A 24,773-nucleotide genomic window follows, 5' to 3' on the forward strand; every position below is an offset into this window, starting at 1 on the left:
CCAACGAGAGCATACAGGTTGCAGTGGTGGGTTGTATATGGGGCTTTGGTAACAAAATGGATGGCACTGTGATAGACTACATCCAGTTTGCTGAGTAGAGTGTTGGAGGCTATTTTGTAAATGGCATCGCCGAAGTCAAGGATCGGTAGGATGGTCAGTTTTACGACTTGTTGCGAAATAAGAAGCCGATTCTAGATTTAATTTAGGATTGGAGATGCGTAATGGGAGTTTGGAAGGAGAGTTTACATTCTAACCAGACACCTAGGTATTTGTAGTTCTCCACATATTCTAAGTCAGAACCGTCCAGAGTAGTGATTCTAGATGGGCGGGCAGCAATCAGTTGAAGAGCATGCATTTAGTTTTACTTGTATTTAAGAGCAATTGGAGGCCACGGAAGGAGAGTTATATGGCATTGAAGCTTGTCTGGAGGGTGGTTAACACAGTGTCCAAAGAAGGGCCAGAAGTATACAGAATGGTGTTGTCTGAGTAGAGGTGGATCAGAGAATCACCAGCAGCAAGAGCGACGTCATTGATATATACAGAGAAAAAAGTTGGCCCATGAATGTGTGGTACCCCCATAGAGATGGTACCTCCTGTGGTACCCCCATAGAGACTGCCAGAGGTCCGGACAACAGGCCCTCCGATTTGACACACTGAACTCTATCAGAAAAGTAGTTGGTGAACCAAGCGAGGCAGTCATTTGAAAAGGCTGTTGAGTCTGCCAATAAGATGTCCATTCATTGCCATTGGTTCATTGACTGTTTTAACCAATCAGATCAGTCAGATCACATGGTCAGGTAAAACTGAATCCTACTAATGTGAGTGTGGTGTGTGCCAGAATCCCTTAGCCTACTAGGTGAAAAATCTGTCAATGTGCCCTAGAGCATGGCACTTAATCCTAATTGCTCCTGTAAGTCGCTCTGGATAAGAGCGTCTGCTAAATGACAAAAATGTGTGTGTGTCGACAGGGTGAAGGAGCTAACGGTGGACCCAGGGGTGATGATGGAGGGGCGGGGGGGAGGAGGGGGTCACAGCGTCACCCAGCTGGAAGTCCTGGAGGCTCAGTGGGGGGTCGGCAGCTCACCTCAGAGGGATGACCTCAAACTGCTCTGTGAACAGAACGTAAGAACATACGCACACTCCTTCCATACAGTCACCTCTCTATGTACTGACTAGTACTCTAATCTGCCTCTCTCAACTAATGAACGAATATCAGTTTATTTTACTGTCAGATAAAATGTGTGTGGTTCTTCAATATAGGAATGATTTCATAATTCAGCATAACACCTCCCTCCCTCCCTCCCTCTGACTCTCTTAATCTCTCCCCTCTCCTGTGCTCTCTCTCCCCTCCCTCTATCTCCTTTCTTTCTCCTTCCCCTCCCTCTCATCCCTTTTTCTCTCTCTCTCTCCTTCTCCTCTATCTATCTCCCCTCTCTCTCCCCAGGAAGAGGAGGTGTCTCCTCAGCTCTTTACCTTCCATGAGGCTGTGTCTCAGCTGGTGGAGATGGAGGAACAGGTCCTGGAGGACCACCGAGCTGTGTTCCAGGTACACACACACACATACAAACACACACAAGTACATACACACATACACAATCACACACATTATTCAGGGTGTGTCTTTTATTCTCTGTGTGTGTCCGGTGCAGGAGTCTATCCGTTGGCTGGAGGATGAGAAGGTGTTGTTGGAGATGACAGAAGAGGTGGATTATGATGTGGACTCTTACGCCACGCAGCTAGAACAGATCCTGGATCAAAAGATAGACATCCTCACTGAGCTCAGAGGTAATGGGGTATTCTATAACTGATTCTAGATCAGAATAAGTCACATTATTTGCAAGTAATTAGCAAGTATATTTTTCTGATTTTTATCTTAGCATCCCTTCTCTCCTCCCCTCTCTCCTCCTTTCTCTCCTTCTCTCTCAGACAAAGTGAAGGGTTTCCGTTCTACACTCCAGGAAGAGGAGCAGGCGAGCAAACAGATCAACCCCAAGAGGCCTCGCGCTCTTTAGACATGTCACACACACCTACACACATACACACACACGCGTACACACAAACACACACTAATCCTAACACTTAACTGGAACCCTCTGGCGTAAAGGATACTTAAGACTGTCATAAGCATGACATAACTGATGTCATAAGTGAATTGTCCCTAATCGATGGTCGTATATTTGTAAATGTGGGTGGTGGCATAAAGCATTGTTTGATTTGTCCAGAGGGGTATAGTGAAAGGCTTTACAGCACAAAACATCTGGAAACCACTGTTGACAAGCAACGGATTTATACCCTTGTTTAGACCTGAACAAAGTGCTATAATGTAAGTTATGATTTAAGGATTATGAGGTGTTGCACCATTTTCTATGTACAGGCTCCTCCCATTGCTGCTTGTTAATATCATCCATCCATCCATCTGTAAAAGCGAGGGCAGATTCCCTCTCCTTTCCATCCCCCTGTAGACTGTATGTACATGGGTAATGTATCTGTGTGGTGTAACGACTATCGACCGCTTCTCATTTAAACAAAGAAAAGACTGAAGGATTTCTTTTAAGCACCTTTTTATAAGATTAAAATGTGAGATATGATCGTTTTTTTTTTTTTTTTTTAAGAATTAAAACCACTTATTTCAGTAACTATGAAGTACTTCATTAGATCTTGCTCCTGGAGAGTTGTAGTATGTGCAGGCTTTCTTTCCAGTCCAGCACTAACACACCTGATTCAACAAATCAACTAAACCCCAAGACTGTGAGCAGCTGAATAAGATGTGTTAGGGTAAGCCTGCACACACTGCATTAATCTCTCCAGGACCAAGAGCAACGAACACTGATTTAGTAAGAAATACCTTTCTGACCACCTCTTCTGATCATATAGCCTATATGGGTTAAGGAAGTGATCAGGTGTTGGTCTGGGAGCCAACCAGATGCATGCATGCACAAACCAGCTCTGATTGTATTATAAACCTCCATTGAACTAACTGTACCCTCCTGTGTCTACTGTACATAAATCCATTACTCTTTAGGACCGTGTTCTCCTCCAGTGTTTCCTCCTACCATTTCTTAGGCAAGGTGGCCTGCCTGATCAGCACTGTTGCCCCCCACATCTAAAAAGGCTGATTTGAAATGTTCAGTGTCTTCAACCTTCTGATGTTGCTTTTGGGGGGCGTTGCGCCTCGCCAAAGAATAAATCTTTCGGAAACACTGTCTTACAAATGCTTCTAATGACTAGCTTGTAGAAGACTGCGATATGTGTTTCTTGCCAGGATAAATATTTCTATGTACCAACCTGCCTCTTAACAAGCCCAGTCTCAGTTGTATCCTGTCCATTCTGTTTACAAGGCAATCAATATGCTATTAACTGAAGAGATCCCCTGGTACTATGAATCTTGTAAAAAGTCTCTGTTTTCTCCCACCATCCCATTTGAAAGTTGTTTATAAAGGGAAGATAGATGTATAGTGAGGACTGAGTTTGGTTCTAGCTGCTGCGGTGGAACTGGGACTTGACTACAGTACCTTATGATAATATATGTGTGCATCAGATGTAACGCTGCCTGGCGTAAAGAATAAAGAACCACATGACTGACTGGACATTGTGCACCTTTTGCTATGCTTGTTCTGACAATAATTATTCAGACATTGACATCTGTAGAGACCATGATCTCCAATCACACCAATTTTATTTAGTTTTACATCCCATATGCAACAATAATTCTCATGACACATTTGTTTACGGAAGTACCCCACCCCACCCACCTCAACAGTGCGATAAATTACACTTAAGACAATTTTTTCTTCAATGTAAAATAAGCAGAACATTTACCAAAACATATAAAAAATTGTGTTTGCATATTGTATTTTCATGCATAATTGTAGTTGTGGTTTAAAAGGAGTAAGTGTTGCTGGGGACGTCCTTGATCCAGACGTGTTGTTCCTGCATTCTCCATCATCTGGTGTACCAGGCAACTTGTTTGTCCTTCATTTCCCTATTCTTCCCCTCAAAGGACTTGAGATCTGGCCACTCGGATTTGAGTTGAGATGGACAACTTCTCACATGCACAAAGTTTTACTCTTTTGCAAAAACAACAAATTCAGAGGCTGAGAACTGGGGTCCATTTTCTGTCACTAGGGTCTCGGGGACCCCATGTAATGTCATCCTCTGTAGGCTCCCCTGGGAGCTGAGCTCTTGAGAGAGCATTAGCTGTCACCAGATTCTTGCCTGGGACATACATGATCCGATAGGAGTCTGAATCTCAGTATGCAAGGAGGTAGGTCATCCAGCGCTCTTGTGCCCAGGAGTGAAATCAAAGGCTTGTGGTCTGTTCTGATCACAAAGTCCAACCCTAGCAGGTAAGTCTGGAAATGCTCACAGGCCCATGTAGCAGCAAGCGCCTCAATCTGAGCGTATCTATGCTCTGTCTCTGTCTCTGTCATGATGTGTGAAATGAAGGCCATGGGCCTCCATTCACCTGACGGTTGCATTTGGGAAAAGACTCCACCCAGTCCATGTGAGGATGCATCTGCAGATGCTTGTCAGGACAGTGAGTGAACTTAGTTCTGTTTTCAAGCTTCTCAAACCCTGTGTGCTGTCACATATCCAGTCATTGTCAGCTTTCTGGAGGTCCCTGGTGGGTTTTTGTCAGCTCTGCAATGTTTGGAGAGAACTTGCCAACGTAGTTCACTATGAAGAGTTGAATATCTGCAATGTCTTTGGGCACTTTGATTTTGCCTTTCTAAAGGTGTCATGAAGGTGGCGTGTGGGTCTTTGTGTAGGGAGATCTGCCAGAACCCTGCTAGCGTCTAGCTTGGAGAAAACTGTTGCTCCTGACAGTTTGGCCATCATCTCATCCACTGCGGGTAGGATGTGTTTTCCCTACACACATTCTCATTCAGATGTGTCATATCTACACTTTTTTCAACATGGGTAGTGGTACACGGCAAGGCACCGACAAGGCAAAGGGTGTGGCTGACTCTTTCAACTTTGTCTTGTACTCCCCCTGCAGTTTCCCTTCTCCTGTGAACACTCTGGGATACAGTTCTCTGCTGTTAGGTGTATGGCATTCACTGGTTTGAGTAGCTGCAGGTCTTGTATAGTAGGTAAATCTAGAAGTGGGATAACCAGGCCTGGTATGACAAACACTGGGTGTTTCCCTGTTTTGCCCATGTGCTCTAAAGTGCCATTGAATTGTCCACACTACCTTATCGGTGAGTTTCTTGGTCCACACAGGTTCTTTGTCGCTCCATCTCCCTGTTTGGAGAAGAGACTGCCTGGGATGGTTGCCACCGCTGCTCCAGTCTAGCTTGAATGTCATCTGTTGTCCTTTCACGTTTACATTCTGTCACCAAACATCAACTGAATCCATAGAGTGTATTTGTCCAAAAATAATATCTTAAATTATCTCGTGACATCATGGATTTCATCTAATCCACAGCTCAGCTGTGAAATGTCCTTTCTTGTGGCGTTTTCTACACTCTTCCTGTCGTGCAGGGCAACTGTACAATAAGTGTGGCTGTGGCTTACCACATCTTCCACTTCCTGTGGTTTGATTGACAGTTCCATTCCATATCTGTACAATCTTCCCTGGATGCTGTTGGCCCTTTCTTTGGAATCTCATTGCATCCATGTTTACCTCTTTCATGTCTGAGCTACCAGTGCTACGTAGTGTTGTCTGCTGTTTCCTCCTTATTTTGTAATGGCTTTTGTGAGAGTCAACTCTAACTCTCGTTGTAGTCTCTCTGACAGCCCGTGATCCATAATGCCTACTACCAGTCCATCTCTGACCAGGTCATTCTCACCAAACTGACATTTTGTGTGCACTACGTCATCACGTCAGTTTGATGAAAACACAACTGATGGGAAAATGCATATCTTTTCTTTGTGGATTTTAGAATACTCACATGAAAATCTGTAGCCAGATGGATAAGACATTCTTCTCAAAAGCATCTCTGACTTTCATGTAGCTCTTTTTGTCTTCACTAGTTAAGGCTAACATGGAGAGAACATCAGCTTTATCCCCCATTGTGTACACTACTGAGTTGACTTGGTATTCTTCAGATGTTTAAGCTTGCTGCAATACGAAATCTTTCAAACCTCTGGATCCAATTGGGCCAGATATCAAAGTCTGTGAAGTTAACGTTTTTCGGTGGGCTGATTGAAAACAGTGAGTCTGCCATCTTTACCTTTTTCCAGGCTAACTTGTTGAGTTGCTAGCCTATGTTGTTGTTAGCTGCTCCTCTCTGCCTCTGCGTGGCTCGCTCAGTCACTCTGCGTGGCTCGCTCAGTCACTCTGCGTGGCTCGCTCAGTCACTCTGCGTGGCTCGCTCAGTCACTCTGCGTGGCTCGCTCAGTCACTCTGCGTGGCTCGCTCAGTCACTCTGAGTGAGAGGGAATGTAAATGTATTTTGTTTCCTTTATCTTCTGAAATCTGTAATTAATGTGTAATGAGTCTTACTTAGTTTGCTTTCTTTCATTGACTATGAACATGAAAGAAAAACGTTTTAATTGTTTTTTAAATAGCCAACGCAAGATTTCCTGGGGGGTAATAAGGAATATTGGCTTTGTGAACTTCAACCCCAAAGGTGTCTAAACAACATATTTTATAACTTCAGTAGCTGTTTGTCTAAAGACACTTAATGACCTAACAGTTTTGCTCATCTGCAAAATATAATTCTGACTCTTCGGAGTTCTTGGGTTTTTCTGATTTTCAAAAAATGTGCCTCAAACTCCCTTTGAACATTGGAGATAAGAAGTATGTTTAAAAAATATATATATTGCTCAGAACCTTTCAATGCTGTGCCATAAAATACTTTCTTAATCACTCAGATTGCTTTAAAAAGATTAACTTTCATCATCTATGAGCTTGCATGGTATCTGACAAGAAGCTGGGAGATATCAGGATTGTGTGGAAAGCACTTGCCTGCATTCAACAGTACAGTTTCCATATATTTTGGCGTCTCCTTTGCAATGTCATTGATGAGTTGCGAGAACTGTGACTCCTGTCCTTTGGCTGACTGCTGCCTTCTCAACAATACGTTGCAAATATCATGCCTGAGTTTTTCTCTCCCCTTTATGCAGGCTCCAATCAGCATGTCCGTAGTCAGAACTAGATTGATTATGCCAGCTTTTGACACTTTGTGTTTGATCTCAAGTACATTCAAACTATGCTTGGGTAGATAAACCTCAAAGCTTCAAAGTTTCTAGAACCTTTATCAGCACAACAGATCAACAGTCTGGAGAGTACTCCAAATGTATTCTCAACTTTCCAGGAGTCAAATACTCGGTTGCGTTGAAGGTCAAGAAACTTTTCACAAAGAGACTGAAAGTGTTTCACTCTTTGAGTACACATTTAAGAGGACCAAAACAGCAAAAAGTTGAGCACTTTTCTGCTCAATGTTTCAGCTCTTTAGGGTTTTTTCTGACAATAGCCTCAACACATTCTTCTGAAAAGTTATCCAATAGGATCCTGTAACCATAGAATGTCTTCCATGCATTCTTGTAGGTGGTCTTGATTTTTTTTTCTTTTTTCTTTGCAATAAGTCCTCTCCCTTGCTGCAAGTTTACTAAAAATTACAACAGTTTCTACTGTTTCTGTAACATCTGTTGTCTTGGTCTGTATTTGAGATTCATTTCTCATGCAATTGAGAATAATTACTTTTGAGTGCTTTATGTTGTTTCAAAAGTCAACAGCTCGACTACTTGTTGGGCAACTTCAGTGGGGACTGCAGTTGTGTCTTTCAGAAAAATACAATGGAATTTGTCTCTCAGTTCCCACAGCATATGTTTGGCTAATGTGGTTCCCCCACACCCTGGCTCATGCAATAGGTTGAGGAACACACAAGGCCTTTTCAAAGAAAGCAGATCTGGGATAATGGTGTCCTTGATATAATTGAACTTGTCCCGTTTAATAAATGGCATCTTTCCAGGCTGCTCATAAAAATTGAAGTTCCACCATTCCATGTCATGACGTGGCCCTTTCTGGGTGTAGATCGTGGCTTCCCCCTCTCTCACTCTCTCCTCCACCCAGGTTCTGTTATCTCAGGCCATAAATTCCTGGGGGAGACTCTCTCCCCCTGGTCATGCAGAGAGAGTGAGACCACAGAGAGAACAAAGGATTTAACTTAGCCAAACTCCTAAATCCCCAAAATGGGAGCTTTAGACAATATGTTTACCTTTGAGAGTGTGGGAATGGTCCGTGGACACTTAAGGGATGCGTATGACAAGTTTGTTTCATTTGGTGACCTCACGGAGAACAAGAAACACACATAACTATATCTCTGAATGCGTACATTTCTCAATTATGGGGTTTGCACCTAATTATTGTAAAAAATGAATGAGTAAAGATTAAACTATTTGTGAAATTATGCACGGTGTTTCCTCCAACACATTGGTGCGGCTGGCTTCCCGGGTTGGATGCGCGCTGTGTTAAGAAGCAGTGTGGCTTGGGTTGTGTTTCGGAGGACGCATGGCTTTCGACCTTCGTCTCTCCCAAGCCCGTATGGGAGTTGTAGCGATGAGACAAGATAGTAACTACTAACAATTGGATACCACGAAATTGTGGAGAAAACGGGGTAAAAAAATGTATAAAATAAAATAAATGTAAACCTGGGATTCGAAAACAGACAACAGCAGAAATGGAGGTAAAGAATGAGGTAAATAATAATAATAATAATAATAATAATAATAATAATAATAATTCATTAATAGAAGACATTGATCAGATATTAAAATATCTGAAGAGTTATAGTCGGAAAATTCAAATTTTGCAATCTGAAGATTTTCAATTTACATGATTAGTTTAATCACGTAAGAATAATTACAGAGAAATTATTTGATAAAATAACAGTCTTCACCTTTAATGATGCCAAAGACACAACACACCATTCCACCTTGCCCCCTTTGTAAAAGATATCCTATAGTGAGTTTGTCTTTCCTCCCTCACACTGGTTCACACACAGAATGTCCAGGGTGTCCAGGCAGCTCTCAACTTTCCTTTCTAGGAGCACCTCGCTTCCTCCCAAACCAAGCAAGAAACGTCTGGACCTATGATTGTCAGAATACAGACTGAGGACAGTTCCGCTGTTCTCAGCCAAACTGAGCTCATATATACATCTTCTTTCAATGTCGATTCTGTAGGCCTCAGTCAGACTCAGGTCCTTCCAACAAATGAATGTATTTTGGTTTTTAAACAAACATGTGATTTGTTGTACACAGAGTCTGTCCTGGAACATAAGGAAGGTCTCAAACAAAGGGTTGAAACGGTCACTCACAGAAGACAACAAAATAAAGAAATTCCTTTTCTGGCAGTACATCCTCATGGCACAGGAGTGAAACCACATCTTGCACAGAGGCTTTCTTCTCATTTCGCCATTCATCTACAGTTGAGGATGTTTCTCTATTGACCCCCACCCCCCCATTGCAGAAAACCCAACTGGTGATTCTTGAGATTTTTTGTTTGCTAATGAGGTCCTCCACTGTGTCTGGGATTCTATATTGTTTTGGTAAGTGCACATTTGTTTTCATCTTATCAAAGACATGGTGCAGTCCCTTTTTAGTTGACTCTGGGTCAAAGTCCAACACAGCAGTTGGTTTCAGCTCAGGAAGAAATCCCATTCATTCCAGTTGAGATGGTGAGATTTGTTGGTTACTTTTTCTTGCCACTGTAGTTGTATGTGAACCCTTTGGAAATACCTGAATTTCTGCATAAATTGGTCATAAAATCTGATCTGTTCTTCATCTAGGTCACAACAATAGACAAACACAGTCTGCTTAAACTAATAACACACAAACAATTATACATGTTCATGTCTTTATTGAACACACTGTGTAAGCATTCACAGTACAGGGTGTAAACAGGATGTGATCCCTTGGATTTAATAACTGGTTGACCCTTCTTTGGCAGCAATAACCTCAACCAAGTGTTTTCTGCAGTTGCGGAACAGACGTGCACAACGGTCAGGAGGAATTTTGGACTATTGCTCTTTACAAAGCTGTTCCAGTTCAGCAATATTCTTGGGATGTCTGGTGTGAAGTGCTCTCTTGAGGTCATGCCACAGCATCTCAATGATCACTCCAGAAGGCATATTTTCTTCTGTTGAAGCCATTCTGTTGTTGCTTTACTTGTGTGTTTTGGGTTGTTGTCCTGTTGCATCACCCAACTTCTGTTGAGCTTCAATTGGCGGACTGATAGCCTAACATTCTCCTGAAAAATATCTTGATAAACTTGGGAATTCATTTTTCCGTTGATGATAGCAAACTGTCCAGGCCCTGAAGCAGCAAAGCAGCCCCAAACCATGACGCTCCCTCAACCTTACTTTACAATTGGGATGAGGTTTTGATGTTGGTGTGCTGTGCCTTTTTTTCTCCACACATAGTGTTGTGTGTTACTTCCAAACAACTCAACTGTAGTTTCATCTGTCCACAGAATATTTTGCCAGTAGCGCTGTGGAACATCCAGGTGCACTTTGGAAAACTTCAGACATGCAGCAATGTTTCTTTTGGACAGCAGTGGCTTCTTACGTGGTGCCCTCCCATGAACACCATTCTTGTTTCGTGTTTTACGTATCGTAGACTCATCAACAGAGATGTTTGTAAATCTTTAGCTGACACTCTAGGATTCTTCTTAACCTCATTGAGCATTCTGCTCTGTGCTTTTGCAGTCATCTTTTTAACAGGACGGCCACTCATAGGGAGAGTAGCAACAGTGCTGAACTTTCTCCATTTATAGACAATTTATCTTACTGTGGACTGATGAACATCAATACTTTTAGAGATGCTTTTGTAACCTTTTCCAGCTTTATGCAAGTCAACTATTCTTAATCTTAGGTCTTCTGATATCTCTTTTGTTCAAGGCGTGGTTCACATCAGGCAATGCTTCTTGTGAATAGCAAACTCAAATTTTGTAAGTGTTTTTTATAGGACAAGGCAGCTCTAACCAACATCTTCAATCTCGTCTCATTGATTGGACTCCAGGTTAGCTGACTTCTGACTCCCATTAGCTTTGGGAGAAGTCATTAGCCTAGGGGTTCACATACTTTTTCCAACCTACACTGTGAATGTTTAAATTATGTATTCAATACAGACAAGAAAAATACAGTAATTTGTGTGTATTAGTTTAAGCACACTATGTTTGTCTATTATTGTGACTTAGATGAAGATCAGATCAAATTTGATGACCAATTTATGCAGAAATCCAGGTAATTCCAAAGGGTTCACATACTTTCTCTTGCTACTGCACATACTGCTTATAGTGGGACTTGTCTAAAGACATGAATCACCTGTTATCAGATTGCTGAGTCTGGAGCCCTGGATGTCGTTTTTGACCTAAGACTCCTCTGCTTTTTTCTTTGACCAGAAAGATTTTGAATAGACAGGATGTTTGTAAATATAGAATATTCTGGAATGGTATTGGGGTGCAGTAGATCCCTGCTGTCTCTTCCATCTCTGCATCATTGTCCTTATTCATCTTGGCCTTTTTCTATTTCGCATTGTTGGCCACGTTATATACATGGTAGATGCTTCTTTACAGGTCATCTAGTCTGACACTATGTCAACCTCAATCACATATTTTTCAGATAATGTCATGTTGGGGTTGAGAACCTCAATGAACCACGGTGTCTTGATGCATTTCTTGGCTGCTTCTTTATGTTTATGATCAAAATGTTTCTCAATGGCAAGAGGCAGGCTTTTCACAAAAGACTCTTTGTCCTGGACACTCACTCCCAAAACTTGTCCATGGCAGAAATCCGGCTCGTTACCCACACCAAAATGTATGGTGCCATTTGTGCAGCTGTTCATACAGGCTGCCGTGAAACGAATAACCTCACCAGGGAACTTTGTAATTTTCTCCTCTTTAGTTGCTTTATCTGTGTTGGTGAAGGCTTTATATTCATGGCAGGGCACTATTAAGTTCAACGCACCTGACTGTCACATTCAGGACAAAGCTAGACTTGGATCTGCAGGCATCGTGATGTCAATGAAAAGGACACGTCATGCATTATCTTAGAGTCTTCTCAGTGCTTGAAGAATGGTGCCCCTCTGTTTTATGAGTTCCTTTTTCTTTTGAATAGTTTTATTGCAAGACCTAACTTATTATCCAATTGAATCAATTCCAATTTCTAAAAATCCAGAAGGCAATACCCAGTAATATAATTTTCATCCAAAATATTTGCATGTGCAGAGTCTATGTTAATAACCTCCATAGCCCACTGTTTTAGAATGCTATTAATTGACTACAGCTCAGCGTTCAACACCATAGTGTCAAAGCTCATCAATAAGCTAAGGACCCCGGGATTAAACACTTCCCTCTGCAACTGGATCCTGGACTTCCTGATGGGCCACCCCCAAGTGGCAAGGGTAGTTAACAACACATCCGTCACACTGAACCACAACACAGGGGCCCCTCAGGGGTGGGTGCTCAGCCCCTCCTGTGCTCCCTGTTCACTCATGACTGCACGGCCAGGCACGACTCCAACACCATCATTACATTTGCAGATGACAACAGTGGTAGGCCTGATCACCGACAACAACGAGACAGCCTATAGGGAGGAGGTCAGAGACCTGACCGTGTGATGCCAGAACAACAACCTCTCCCTAAACGTGATCAAGACAAAGGAGATGATTGTGGAATAGAGGAAAAAGAGGACAGAGCATGCCCCCATTCTCATCGACAGGGCTGTATTGGAGCAGGTTGAGAGCTTCAAGTTCCTTGGTGTCCACATCACCAACAAACTAACATGGTCCAAGCACACCATGACAGTCGTGAAGAGGGCACGACAACTCCTATTCCCCCTCAGGAGACTGAAAAGTTTTGGCATGGGTCCTCAGATCCCCAAAAGGTTCTACAGCTGCACCATCGAGAGCATCCTCACTGGTTGCATCACTACCTGGTGTGGCAACTGCTCGGCCTCTTACTGCAAGGCACTACAGAGGGTGGTGTGTATGGCCCAGTACATCACTGGGGCCAAGCTTCCTGCCATGCAGGACCTCTATACCAGGCGGTGTCAGAGGAAGGCCCTAAAAATTGTCAAAGACTCCAGCCACCCAAGTCATAGACTGTTCTCCCTGCTACCACACGGCAAGCGGTACCGGAGTGCCAAGTCTAGGTCCAAGACTAGACTTGGACAGCATCTACCCCCAAGCCATAAGACTCCTGAACATTAAATCAAATGGCTACTCAGACTATTCGCATTGCTCCCCCTCCCCTCTCCACACCACTGCCACTCTCTGTTGTCATCTATGCATATTCACTTTAATTAACTCTACCTACATGCACATACTACCTCAACTAACCGGTGCCCCCGCACATTGACTCTGTACCGGCACTCCCCTGTATAAATTGTTATTTTTTACTGCTGCTCTTTAATTACTTGTTACTTTTATTCTTGTCCGTATTTTTTTTAACTGCACTGTCGGTTAAGGGCTCGTAAAGAAAGCATTTCACTGTAAGGTCTACCTACACCTGTTGTATTCGGCGCATGTGACAAATACAATTTGATTTGATTTACATGATCTTTATTCCATTCCTTCACATCCTGTGGTTTTTCAAGCTGACCAGCTGGAATTTCTTCCTTTTTAATCTAAGAGAATAGATATTCAATGTTATGTTTTAAATTCCTTGATATTTACATTTTTCAATTGTAGACTGATCTGAAATTAATATGATAAACATTTTCAAGAATAATTAAGTCAAATTAATTATAAGAGTGTAGGATAAATATGTGATAAATACCTTTGATGCACTCTGTTTGGCCATGTTGAAATTCCTTCACTTCTGATCATTGAGTGTCTTTACTAAGTAGTCAAAGTGATCGAAGTGTATTGTGCTGAAGAACAGTGATGTTGCAGTTAGTTTCATCCTAATAAATTGTTTATACAGTATTCTGATTCTCAGCACAGCTGCAGAGGTCCTATTGTTTTCAGAGGTATCACTTTACATTAAAGTTACTCTTGTACCTGTGTAGTAACAATGTAATGAATAAAATGTCTGAATGAAATGTTTAATTGCTAATTGGCAACCCATCCCTTATGGGATTAATTGACACAAACAAACATTACAACAATTCACTATGGTAGTTAAATGATAATTCTTCTTCCGGTATTCTCTGCATTGTGCATCGCATAAAGAGTAAAAAACAAACAAGTAAGGTAAAAATCCATACATAATAGTAAATTACATCACTAGAGCAGTGAAATGATATACATACATACATACTGCATATATACACATACATACACTACCGTTCAAAAGTTTGAGGTCACTTAGAAATGTCCTTGTTTTTGAAAGAAACAAATTTTTTGTCCATTAAAATAAAATTGATCAGACATACAGTGTAGACATTGTTAATGTTGTAAATGACTATTGTAGCTGTAAACGGCTGATTTTTAATGGAATATCTACATAGGCGTACAGAGGCCCATTATCAGCAACCATCACTCCTGTATTCCAATGGCACGTTGTGTTAGCTAATCCAAGTTTATAATTTTAAAAGGCTAATTGATCATTAGAAAACCCTTTTGCAATTATATTAGCACAGCTGAAAACTGCTGTTCTGATTAAAGAAGCAATAAAACTGGCCTTCTTCAGACTAATATCTGGAACATCAGCATTTGTGGGTTGGATTACAGGCTCAAAATGTCCAGAAACAAAGAACTTTCCTCTGAAACTTGTCAGTCTATTCTTGTTCTGAGAAATGAAGGCTGTTCCATGCGAGAAATTGCCAAGAAACTGAAGATCTTGTGCAGTACTGTGTACTACTCCCTTCACAGAACAGTGCAAACAGTCTCTAACCAGAACAGAAAGTAGTGGGAGGCCCCCGGCGGACAACTGAGCAAGAGGACTACAATGGGGGCTTGACTTGACTACCATGCAGAAAAAAACATGATAAGAGGTTGAGTGATGTCAAGGACTTACATTAGAGAGCCTAGTTTGAGAAACAGACGCCTCACAAGTCCTCAACTGGCAGCTTCATTAATTAGGACCTGCAAAACACCGGTCTCAACATCAACAGTGAAGAGGCGACTCTCAGACTATCTCAGACTGGCCAATAAAATAAAAGATTAAGATACAGACACTGTAACATAGTCTATTCGACTGAATGATTAGCTAATAAATATTTGAGAAATTATGAATAATAAGCATATGCTTTTACCTGATAGTTGACTACTAATGATAATATGACAACTTAAAATACCGAGCTAGGTTAAGTTAGCTGACCTTCAATTGAGGGAATTCAGCAGAGTTCTGAGACATTTTTAAAACTCATTGAAACTCTGAAAATAAATACATGGACAAATGTTACCAAACATGATAATAATACAGTAGGTGCATTACAGTAGGCAGCTAATTGTCAATGCTAGCTAGCCAATGGGAGCGTAGTAGAACGCCGGGGGCGTGGTTTTGTCTCAACTGCGTTGGGAAAAATAAGTACACTATTCGTACATTCATTATGGGGGTTGACTTGACTACCATGGGGGGCTTGACTTGACTTGCAAGGGGGGCTTGACTTGACTTCCAAGGGGGGCTTGACTTGACTTCCAAGGGGGGCTTGACTTGACTTCCAAGGGGGGCTTGACTTGACTTCCAAGGGGGGCTTGACTTGACTTCCAAGGGGGGCTTGACTTGACTTCCAAGGGGGGCTGGACTTGACTTCCAAGGGGGGCTTGACTTGACTACCATGCAGAAAAAAAAGATAAGAGGTTGAGTGATGTCCATGACTTACATCAAGGGAAACTGAAGATAACTCAAATATACACCACAATAGATGAGCAGTACAAGAAAGTCAGTCAAGCTGATTTAAAAGGAACAAATGCAAACAGAATAATCTGTATTACCTGTTCATCCTGCATATCAGGACACAAGCTGCCACGCCTGAATTACGTGATGCAGTTTTGCTCAGGTGCTTGATAGCAATTCAAGGTGTGTACTGTTGACTATTAATCCCTCCCCAACAAGTCAAATTCAGTGTGCTAGATGTTACAGACTCTGACCATGTTCTTGTAACAGCAATTCCCCTACCCATCTTAATAATATTATCTATGTTTTCTGACCATGATAAAGCTGCGTCCAACATGACGCCTAGTAGATTCGTTTTTTTTTTCACGTGCTCTACATGTGTTCTATTCATCAACAAATTCAACTGGGGATCAACCTACTCAGACACCATTCTTAGTCCTGTTAACCAGAGCGACACAGGGGAACCCAAGAGCAGACTCAGATGAGGAAACATGGATGAATGAACCAAAACATTTATTGTTACACAGGGAGATATGGAGTGCAGATCCGGGGAAGCTCAGAAGAAGCTCAGAAGAGTTGCAGAAAAAACAGATGTGGAGACTGAGGTTGGAGTTAGCTGAGTAGAACAGGGTAAACAGGTAGTGCTGGTGATTAAAATCCAGAGCAAGGTAGTTGGGTGGTGAGATGTGGAACATGAGACAGAGACGTAACTGCAATGAGAGGATAAACAGTGTCAGGCCGGGAAACAGGCACAGCAGCGTAACAGGATCTTGAATAATCCTAAATGACTAGACTCATGAACTGACTGAGCAGAGATTACAATCTGGCAGAGTGGAAGTGGCAGGACTTTGTAGAGGTCTTGATTATGGAACGAGTTGCAGCTGGTATGGGCCTGCTCTGACTCCAGCACACCATCTCCAACCACCCAATCACACAGAGAGGGAGAGAGAGAGAGTGTACAGGGGGAGTAACTGCAGGTCAAGAAGACACCGGATGAACACCTGCGGGCGTAGCAGGAGCAGATGTGACAAGTTCACTGCTCAGTACATCTGTTAGCTCATTACATTCTGATGCTGCGCTATACATTGTAGAGTCATCAGCATACATGACCACTCTTGCTTTGTTCATTACTGAATGTTACGTTCCCCAGTTTATGTGTTGTAGTTTGTGTTTGTGCATGTGTTTATTTCAGGAAATGGCTTCCTGAAATCCCTCAAGCAGCTGATTGGTCGACTCCAGGGCTAATTGGAGAGCTGACCCCGCCCCCTCGTCAAGACGCAGCTGTCTCCAATTACCTGTTCCTTCTGAAGCTATATAAAAGCCAGTGTTCTTTTCAGGAGAGAGAGATTTGCTGGGAGGTCATTGCATAGTGTTTTTGCTAGAGAGATTTGCTAGAGATTTGCTGGGCGGTCATTGCAGAGCGGTCATTGCAGAGCGATTGTTTGTGATAGAGAGTTTTTGCTAGAGGTTGATCTTGCTGGGAGTTCATTGCTGGGAGTTCGTTGTTGGTATGTTCTGTGAGTTTGTTGCTCAGGTAGAGCCTATTTGATGTCCTTTGTTTCTTAGTTTGTTTGTGAAATTGTTTAATATTCTGTTTCATTTGTTCCCAGGGGGGAAGGGGAAGGCACCTTGGGAGTGTTTAGGCAAGAGGCCCGCGGGCATACATATACCCGTAGTATATTCACTGTCTAGGCACACTAGGTAAGACCTGGGTGGACCACCCCCTGTATTTTGGTTAGGGCACCAGGTGGTGCTAAATTAGGTAAGTAGTGGGTAGGCAGGTAAGATAGGAGAGGGGGGGGGCTTTGAGATTTACTTTCTTTGCTTTGGTTCCGTCCAGCCCCTTTTCCCCATATTACCGTTTAAAGGAATAAAGTCATTGTAAACGGTACCACATTCTGCCTGTTGTCATCCTTACTCGCACCTACAGTCCATACCTTTTTCACTTCACGGAGAGTTTAGTTGTAGCAGGGTGTTGCGTTCCCTCTTCATAGAGGCGTGCGTAACACTGAATGCAAATCATTAGTAAAGAGAGTAGAGAAGTGGGCCTAGGCAACTTCCTTGAGGAACACCACAGTGTATATCTTAAATGTTTGAAAAGCTACCATCAAAGAACACTTTTGGCCTTCTCCTGGATAGAGCTGCAGACTTAAAACCATAACATTTGAGTTTACCTAGTAGCAGTTCATGATCAATTACATCAAAATCAGCACTGAAATCTAGCAACACTGCACCACCTAACTTCCTGTCATCCATACTCTTTAACCAATCATCTGTCGTTTGTGCTAAGGCCGTACTCGTAGAATGCTCTTCCTTGTATGCTGGAAACCCGTTATCAGACCATTACATGAGAAATAATCCTTGATTTGTACAGATGCAATTGTTTCCAATAATTTACTTAACAGTCAGCAAGCTTATAGGATGATTATTAGGACCAGTGAATGCAGCTTTTTTATCCTTAGGTAGTGGAATAACCTTTGACTCTTTCCAGACTTCTGGGCACACATCAAGCACTCATTAAAAATGTGAGAGATTGGGGTAGATATTTGGTTAGGTGTAACTAAGCAATTTGGCAAGTTGTGACATGATGTATACAGTAGTTGCATACGTAGATTGTAATATGAGTGTAGGTACTCACATGTTTTCTCTGGAATGATGGTAACTAAACCTGGATCTGTGGGTGTGATTTGTTGCCTCTGCTGTGTCTGTTTCTCTATGTCAATATTATTGTTGGTCCTCCAATTAATACAATAGAATGATCATCATAAACAAAACACTACATGTACAAATAATACTTTGCTCTAAAATTTGATCCCACATAAACCATAAAATCTACAAGGAGAGAGTGCTCGTTTTCCAATTGTATTTATTCCACAGTACAGAGACAATGATACAGCGAGCTCTCACCCTCGAAGGTTCAAAGTGAGCTATGAACCAGAGGAGAGAGAGAGCGAGCAGTGAGGGATCTGCATACAGATCTGATGTTGGAGGTGTTTCAAATATGTGCCACTTCAAGTACATAAGTATACGTCTTACGGCCTTGCCTAAGAATGCTGATGATGTTTTGTTTTTCTGTAAAAGAAAACCATGATAAACTGTCAGATATAAAAACTATCTGAAACCATTTGAAATTCAGACCTGCTACAAAGGGAAATGGATGAGATTGTAAGAGGTACAGAACACTATTTCATTTATGTACATGCCTTCAAATTCAAATATGCATTATATCATTACTATTCTACCTTTATGTCCAATAAACTGCATATAATCAAAATACAATTAAATTATTGCCACCTCAACCAGTATATGTTACCCCTATATATCTATATATTTAGAGTGATAGTATATGCCATTACTGTATTGTACTAATACTGTACAAAACATTCCCAATCTGTTAATGGATATAATCATGTTAAGCTTGTGTACATTTTATATTATTAATACTTGAGTAAATGACATACATTTTATGTATGTACTGTATTGTAGCTAAATATATTGGTCCCACTTTACAGCATATTAAGTATTCAGAAATCTATGTATTTACGTGGTAGCTACATAAGCAGGTACAGTGTTGTACACATTGTTAGCCTGAAATGCAGTCTGTTTGTGCTAATATTACACTCCTTAGTAAAAAGCATTAACTAACCCCCACCCCCCCCCAAAAAAGGTTTACATTACTCCTTGCCATGCCAACCATAAAATAAATTGTTGTCATGACAAGGAGTGGAATGCTAGTACAGAACAGACGGAACACATTGTTATATAGTTCTCGTTTTACCTGTAACTCTACAAGGTGTAGAACTATTAATAAGATTTCAGCCCCATACAGTAGAACATGTCCTGTACATTGTGTACACTGACATCTAATAGGAGTACATGCAAGACTGCTACTAAAGTGGCAATAATTGTAATATTCTCAAATATAAACAGTCGTTTTTTTCTGACATACATTTCTATTTCACGACATACTGTACGGTTAAGTGGTTAACATAACTGATATATACATACTGTATACAGTATTGAGGGCTAACCCAGTCTGAATGATGAACACCACCTAATACAATTCAAATAGAGGGTGGAGTTTCACATTCAACCACTTCTTCATTCGGACTAAAAAATATACCTTCACACACGATAGGAAGCAATACAGTATTTTGTCAAAGACTTTTGCCGGTTTGAAAAATAGTTTTGTTTGCACTATAAAATCGTAACAGTTAACCTTTGTAAAGGGACAGTAGAAGTGTGAAGGGGCAGGACAGTAGAACTAGATGTTGTCTATGTTGTCTATGCTCGTGCATGTTAGATATAATATATAGATTGTCTCTGCTGTGGTCTCTGACTGTCTGTGTCTGTGTCTGCTTGTGGTTCTGCGACTGGAACAATAATAATATTGCACTGGCTAAGAAAACAAACACCTTCCACTGACTGTTGGTCCTCCTATTCACAACTAGATCGTCATCATAAACAAAACGCTATTCACCTGAAAGATCCATCATATTAAGTAACCACATGAGTTATGTAAATAAATACCTCTCAACCATTATATTCCTACATATACAGTGTCATTTTGACCTTATCTACACTGACAGACAGACATCCATGGCTCCTGTACAGTCTGGGCTCTCCAGCTCTGTAGCAGGAGGACATTCCACTAGCTCATCATCACCAACCCACAGGCCAGAGGGGAACAGTATGGCTGTATCTAAAACCTCACAGTGTCTTCCAGCCAATCAGCTACAGCTACCTCACTGCAGAACCAAATTCCAACCGTTTTTTTTTAAAGACCTCAAAAGTGTCCTTAGGTAACTAGAACTACTGTACACAACAAATGGACTTGACATTAGACTAGATTATTATTTTTTTGGTCTGATCAATGTCTGACAAAAACTATTGCTTTAATCACATGAACAATCCTCACCTAAGCCAATCAGCATTCAGTATTAGACCCACCCGTTGTATAACAGATAGCAATAAATCAAACCTTCCATTTAGGTTGACAATACAAGGGTGTTTTATTGTCACATACATAGGGAGGCAGGTAGTTTAGTGATTAGTGTTGGGCCAGTAAACAAAAGGATGCTGGATTGAATCCCTGAGTGGACAAGGTAAAAATCTGTCTTTGTGCCCCTGAGCAAGGTAGTTAACCCACTGTTCCCCGGGTGCTGAAGACATGGATGTCAATTATGGCAGCCTTTCGCACCTCTCTGATTCAGAGGAGTTGGGTTAATCCGGAAGCTATGTCCAGTTGGACAACTGACTAGGTATCCCTACATCCCACCACATTGGTCAAATTAGTTGTTTTATAAGGGATTTTTTTCACTTTGTCAGCCTAGGTTATTAAAACCAGCAAACGTTTAGTTACTGGTCCAATACTCTGACAGCTTGGCTACCTGCCACCCTACTGTAGTTGACAATAGTGTCCCTAGAATCAAAGCAACATGCTAGAGCTTACAAGCGCTCAAGTCATAAGTGAAACCATAACCACATCCTATTTCAGCAATTATGTCCTTTACTTAGATATGGACAATATGTTGGATTAAAACATATCTACAAATTCATAGATCTAATCTGATTTACATCTGTAAAATACAGTATATAACAGCACAGCCTTTTAGTTAAAGCCACGCCGCCATGATCTCAATGCAACATACACAGCACAAAGGAAAGTTTGGATACAGCCTGGTACATTATCTTTCCACACCTAACCAACAACTGTCTTGTTCTTGGCACATTTACTTACATTATTAAGTAATCCTGACATTTAAAAAATGTACACGAGTGTAAGTACTGTAGCACACATACCCTGCAATAATGAATAGTTATTATATCATGCACTACAAAGGTAACAATATGTAGCTACATGAGATGGTAACTAGATTCTCCGCCATAAACTAGTGCTACGAACAACGAGGTTGAACAGGTTGAGATACTGCAGCCGTTAAGAGAGAGATTGGTGTTTTGGCCCTGCGTTGGCTTTGTGTGATTAGTAATGGGAATATATTTGAAGTGGAGGATAAAGGAACACTCTCTCATATCAATATCTAACCAGTAGGAGCCAGACAACAGGACAGTATGATAGAAAAGGGTGCAACCCTACTACTGCTTCTCTGTTAGGTGTTCATCTTTCATTTTGTGTACAGGTTGCCATAGATTTAGTCAAAGTATCAGTAACACTTTATTCTACAGTCCTATGACAGCTGGTATTTGCTAAGGAATAACATTGTATAGTCTCTGGTACTTCAGATAATTAATCACAGTTGGAAACAACTTGGTATCAGCAGGTGTCTATCATGAGGTATTACTACCAGGTAAACTGAAACAGGATAGGGGAACTGTAAAATAAAGTGTAATCAAAGCATGTCTTTATCCAGACTGAAATGTAGTAATGTCTAATGAATAGCATTCATCCCATCCCTCAAGAATGAAAGAGCTCAGACTCCTCAGAGTATCATAGGGAAGTCCAGTGGTCACTGAATTGTGTGTAATGACACACGTTGAGCGCTAGGGGGCGCGACATGATGGACTGAATGACTACCAACAGCATCATGCTTATGGAAAACAGAGTGGGAGAGTGCCCACCACTGGTGGCTCAAAGGTATTGCAAGCAGATGGTCTGGTAAAGGGATTGTTGCTGTTATCTGTCTGAGGAAATGTGTCACTAATGTCTTCTGTTATATCAAAGCCAAGCCCTATTAAGCTCAGTCCTGGGTTCCTTCAGAGTCTGACTCATAAACATGTCGTTGGTGTTTAAGGCCTGGGACAGCCCACAGGCCAAACTGAGATACATGGTACTGGTACTGTAGCTACTCTGTTATTGACTTAAAAGGACTGGAGCGGAGCCAACGTTGACAGTACAAATCACTGTGTAGTACCACACTGAAAACAGTAGAGGAAAATAGAGACTAGAGGGAAATTCTACACCTCATTCATACATAACCTTGCCCCTCCCTCTCTTTTGCCTTGCCTCTCTCACTGTATCTACCCTCTTTCCATGTATCCTTCTCCCTCTTTCTTCTCCTCTTCCCTCAATCTTTCTTTAGGGTAATGGTGCTTCTTAGTTGACAGTATCTCAGCGAAGATAAAGGGATAAAATCAGAGGTGAAGTTGTTGGCTTGTTGCCATGGCTACAAACTGACCACCCTGACCTCCAGGTCACCATTGACACTTCTTTTGATGGTTCCACTGTCTGCGCCTGTCCTGAGCTGGGGTGGTTGTGAATTCCCATTGTCCTTTAGATGCAGAGAGTAAATTCAACCATTCCTCGGACCAGGGTGGGCCTTCCAGGCCCGAAGGGGGCAACGATTAAGGCTTACGATAGTTTGTTTAAATGTTTCGTTTTTCCTTACAGTTCTTTTCGTGGCCAAGATAGGTAATATAAAAGTCTTGACTGTGAGACTCTCATGACACAGTAGAAACGTCTTTAGAAAATGTACATCAAAGTTAGAGCAACACCCATCTTTCTGGCTTTATATCCACTTCCCCAGAGACCCTCTCTGCCCTTTTCCCTCTCTCTCCATCTCTCTTTCCATCCCTCTGTTAACCCTATCCCTCCCCTCTTTCATCCCATAATTTTTTTTATCTCTCTTTCTCACCATATTTCCTCCTCTGTCCATCTCTCTCTCAGGGCCAGTCCAGAGATGGTGCTCATGTCCAGTCAGGCAGGGTCCCCTCCCCCTGTAGCCCAGTCTGGTGAGCCCTACTTAGGGCTGAGTAACCCTCCTGACTCCTCCTTGGTGCTCCCGGTGCGGCCCCAACACCCAGCTGCTATACTCATACTCCTCTGGGTCCCCGCTGCTTTCTCCCTCTCCACCTCGCATTGGCTCAGCGTGCGTTCCGTACGTCCTGGTTGGCCAGAGGAGCTAGAAACCCCCCCCCCAGTTGGGTTGATTGAGCGCAGGATGTGGTTGCGCTTGCGGAGGTAGTCCCCCCCGGCCGCGCCCAGTCCAAAGCTGCCCTTACGGAGGACGATACGGGCACTGGCGGTCTTGGCAGGACGAGACCTCTGACTGTACGCCAGCTGGGAGAGATGAGACGCATAGCCATCTGGGATGAACTGAGAGAGAGATCAGATAGACAGAAGGGGAAGGAATGGATGAGAGATCAGATCAATCACTTTATGTATCTACTAAACTATCCAGCTATAAGGGATACATTTATATATTCTATTTATTCATAAGGGAAGTTGGAAGATGAGCGTTTATACACTTGCATGTATTATGTCCTGTTCATCCAGTTTTGCCTTTTGCCTCCTTCACCTTAACTCATCAGCTCTGGGTGTGTGGTAGATTCAGCACCTTAACTCATCAGCTCTGGGTGTGTGGTAGATTCAGCACCTTAACTAATCAGCTCTGGGTGTGTGGTAGATTCAGCACCTTAACTCATCAGCTCTGGGTATGTGGTAGATTCAGCACCTTAACTAATCAGCTCTGGGTATGTGGTAGATTCAGCACCTTAACTCATCAGCTCTGGGTGTGTGGTAGATTCAGCACCTTAACTAATCAGCTCTGGGTGTGTGGTAGATTCAGCACCTTAACTAATCAGCTCTGGGTATGTGGTAGATTCAGCACCTTAACTAATCAGCTCTGGGTATGTGGTAGATTCAGCACCTTAACTAATCAGCTCTGGGTGTGTGGTAGATCCAGCACCTTAACTAATCAGCTCTGTGTGTGTGGTAGATTCAGCACCTTAACTAATCAGCTCTGGGTGTGTGGTAGATTCAGCACCTTAACTAATCAGCTCTGGGTGTGTGGTAGATTCAGCACCTTAACTCACCAGCTCTGGGTGTGTGGTAGATTCAGCACCATAACTAATCAGCTCTGGGTGTGTGGTAGATTCAGCACCTTAACTAATCAGCTCTGGGTGTGTGGTAGATTCAGCACCTTAACTAATCAGCTCTGGGTGTGTGGTAGATTCAGCACCATAACTAATCAGCTCTGGGTGTGTGGTAGATTCAGCACCTTAACTAATCAGCTCTGGGTGTGTGGTAGATTCAGCACCTTAACTAATCAGCTCTGGGTATGTGGTAGATGCAGCACCTTAACTAATC

At 42.1% G+C, this 24,773-nt stretch overlaps 2 protein-coding genes and 1 pseudogene across 6 annotated transcripts in view; 1 reads left to right on the forward strand and 2 right to left on the reverse strand.

Annotated features, from left to right (window-relative positions):
• The window catches only part of LOC110537072 (kinesin-like protein KIF2A), a 29,027-nt gene extending 25,440 nt beyond the window's left edge, over nucleotides 1-3,587 (forward strand). For both annotated transcript variants that reach the window (XR_016484908.1, XM_090191867.1), the window contains exons 17-20: nucleotides 969-1,122; nucleotides 1,445-1,546; nucleotides 1,650-1,785; nucleotides 1,927-3,587. Coding sequence is in view for 1 of the 2 variants with exons in the window: in XM_090191867.1 (XP_090047993.1) it covers nucleotides 969-1,122; nucleotides 1,445-1,546; nucleotides 1,650-1,785; nucleotides 1,927-2,012 (478 nt within the window). In the remaining variant the exon portion in view is untranslated. The remainder of the gene's footprint in view (nucleotides 1-968; nucleotides 1,123-1,444; nucleotides 1,547-1,649; nucleotides 1,786-1,926) is intronic.
• Nucleotides 3,588-6,848: 3,261 nt separating this feature from the next.
• Nucleotides 6,849-10,536, reverse strand: LOC149979087 (sterile alpha motif domain-containing protein 9-like; annotated as a pseudogene).
• Nucleotides 10,537-18,576: 8,040 nt separating this feature from the next.
• LOC110537074 (membrane-associated phosphatidylinositol transfer protein 2) overlaps nucleotides 18,577-24,773 on the reverse strand; it is a 91,267-nt gene continuing 85,070 nt past the window's right edge. For all 4 annotated transcript variants that reach the window (XM_090191868.1, XM_036937060.2, XM_036937061.2 and 1 more), the window contains one exon: nucleotides 18,577-23,780. In XM_090191868.1, coding sequence (XP_090047994.1) covers nucleotides 23,424-23,780 — 357 coding nt within the window. In that variant the 3' untranslated portion in view covers nucleotides 18,577-23,423. The remainder of the gene's footprint in view (nucleotides 23,781-24,773) is intronic.

This window comes from Oncorhynchus mykiss, chromosome 12 (genome assembly GCF_057628025.1).
Source record: "Oncorhynchus mykiss isolate SJ-2025 chromosome 12, ASM5762802v1, whole genome shotgun sequence".
Classification (NCBI taxonomy): Eukaryota; Metazoa; Chordata; class Actinopteri; order Salmoniformes; family Salmonidae; genus Oncorhynchus; species Oncorhynchus mykiss.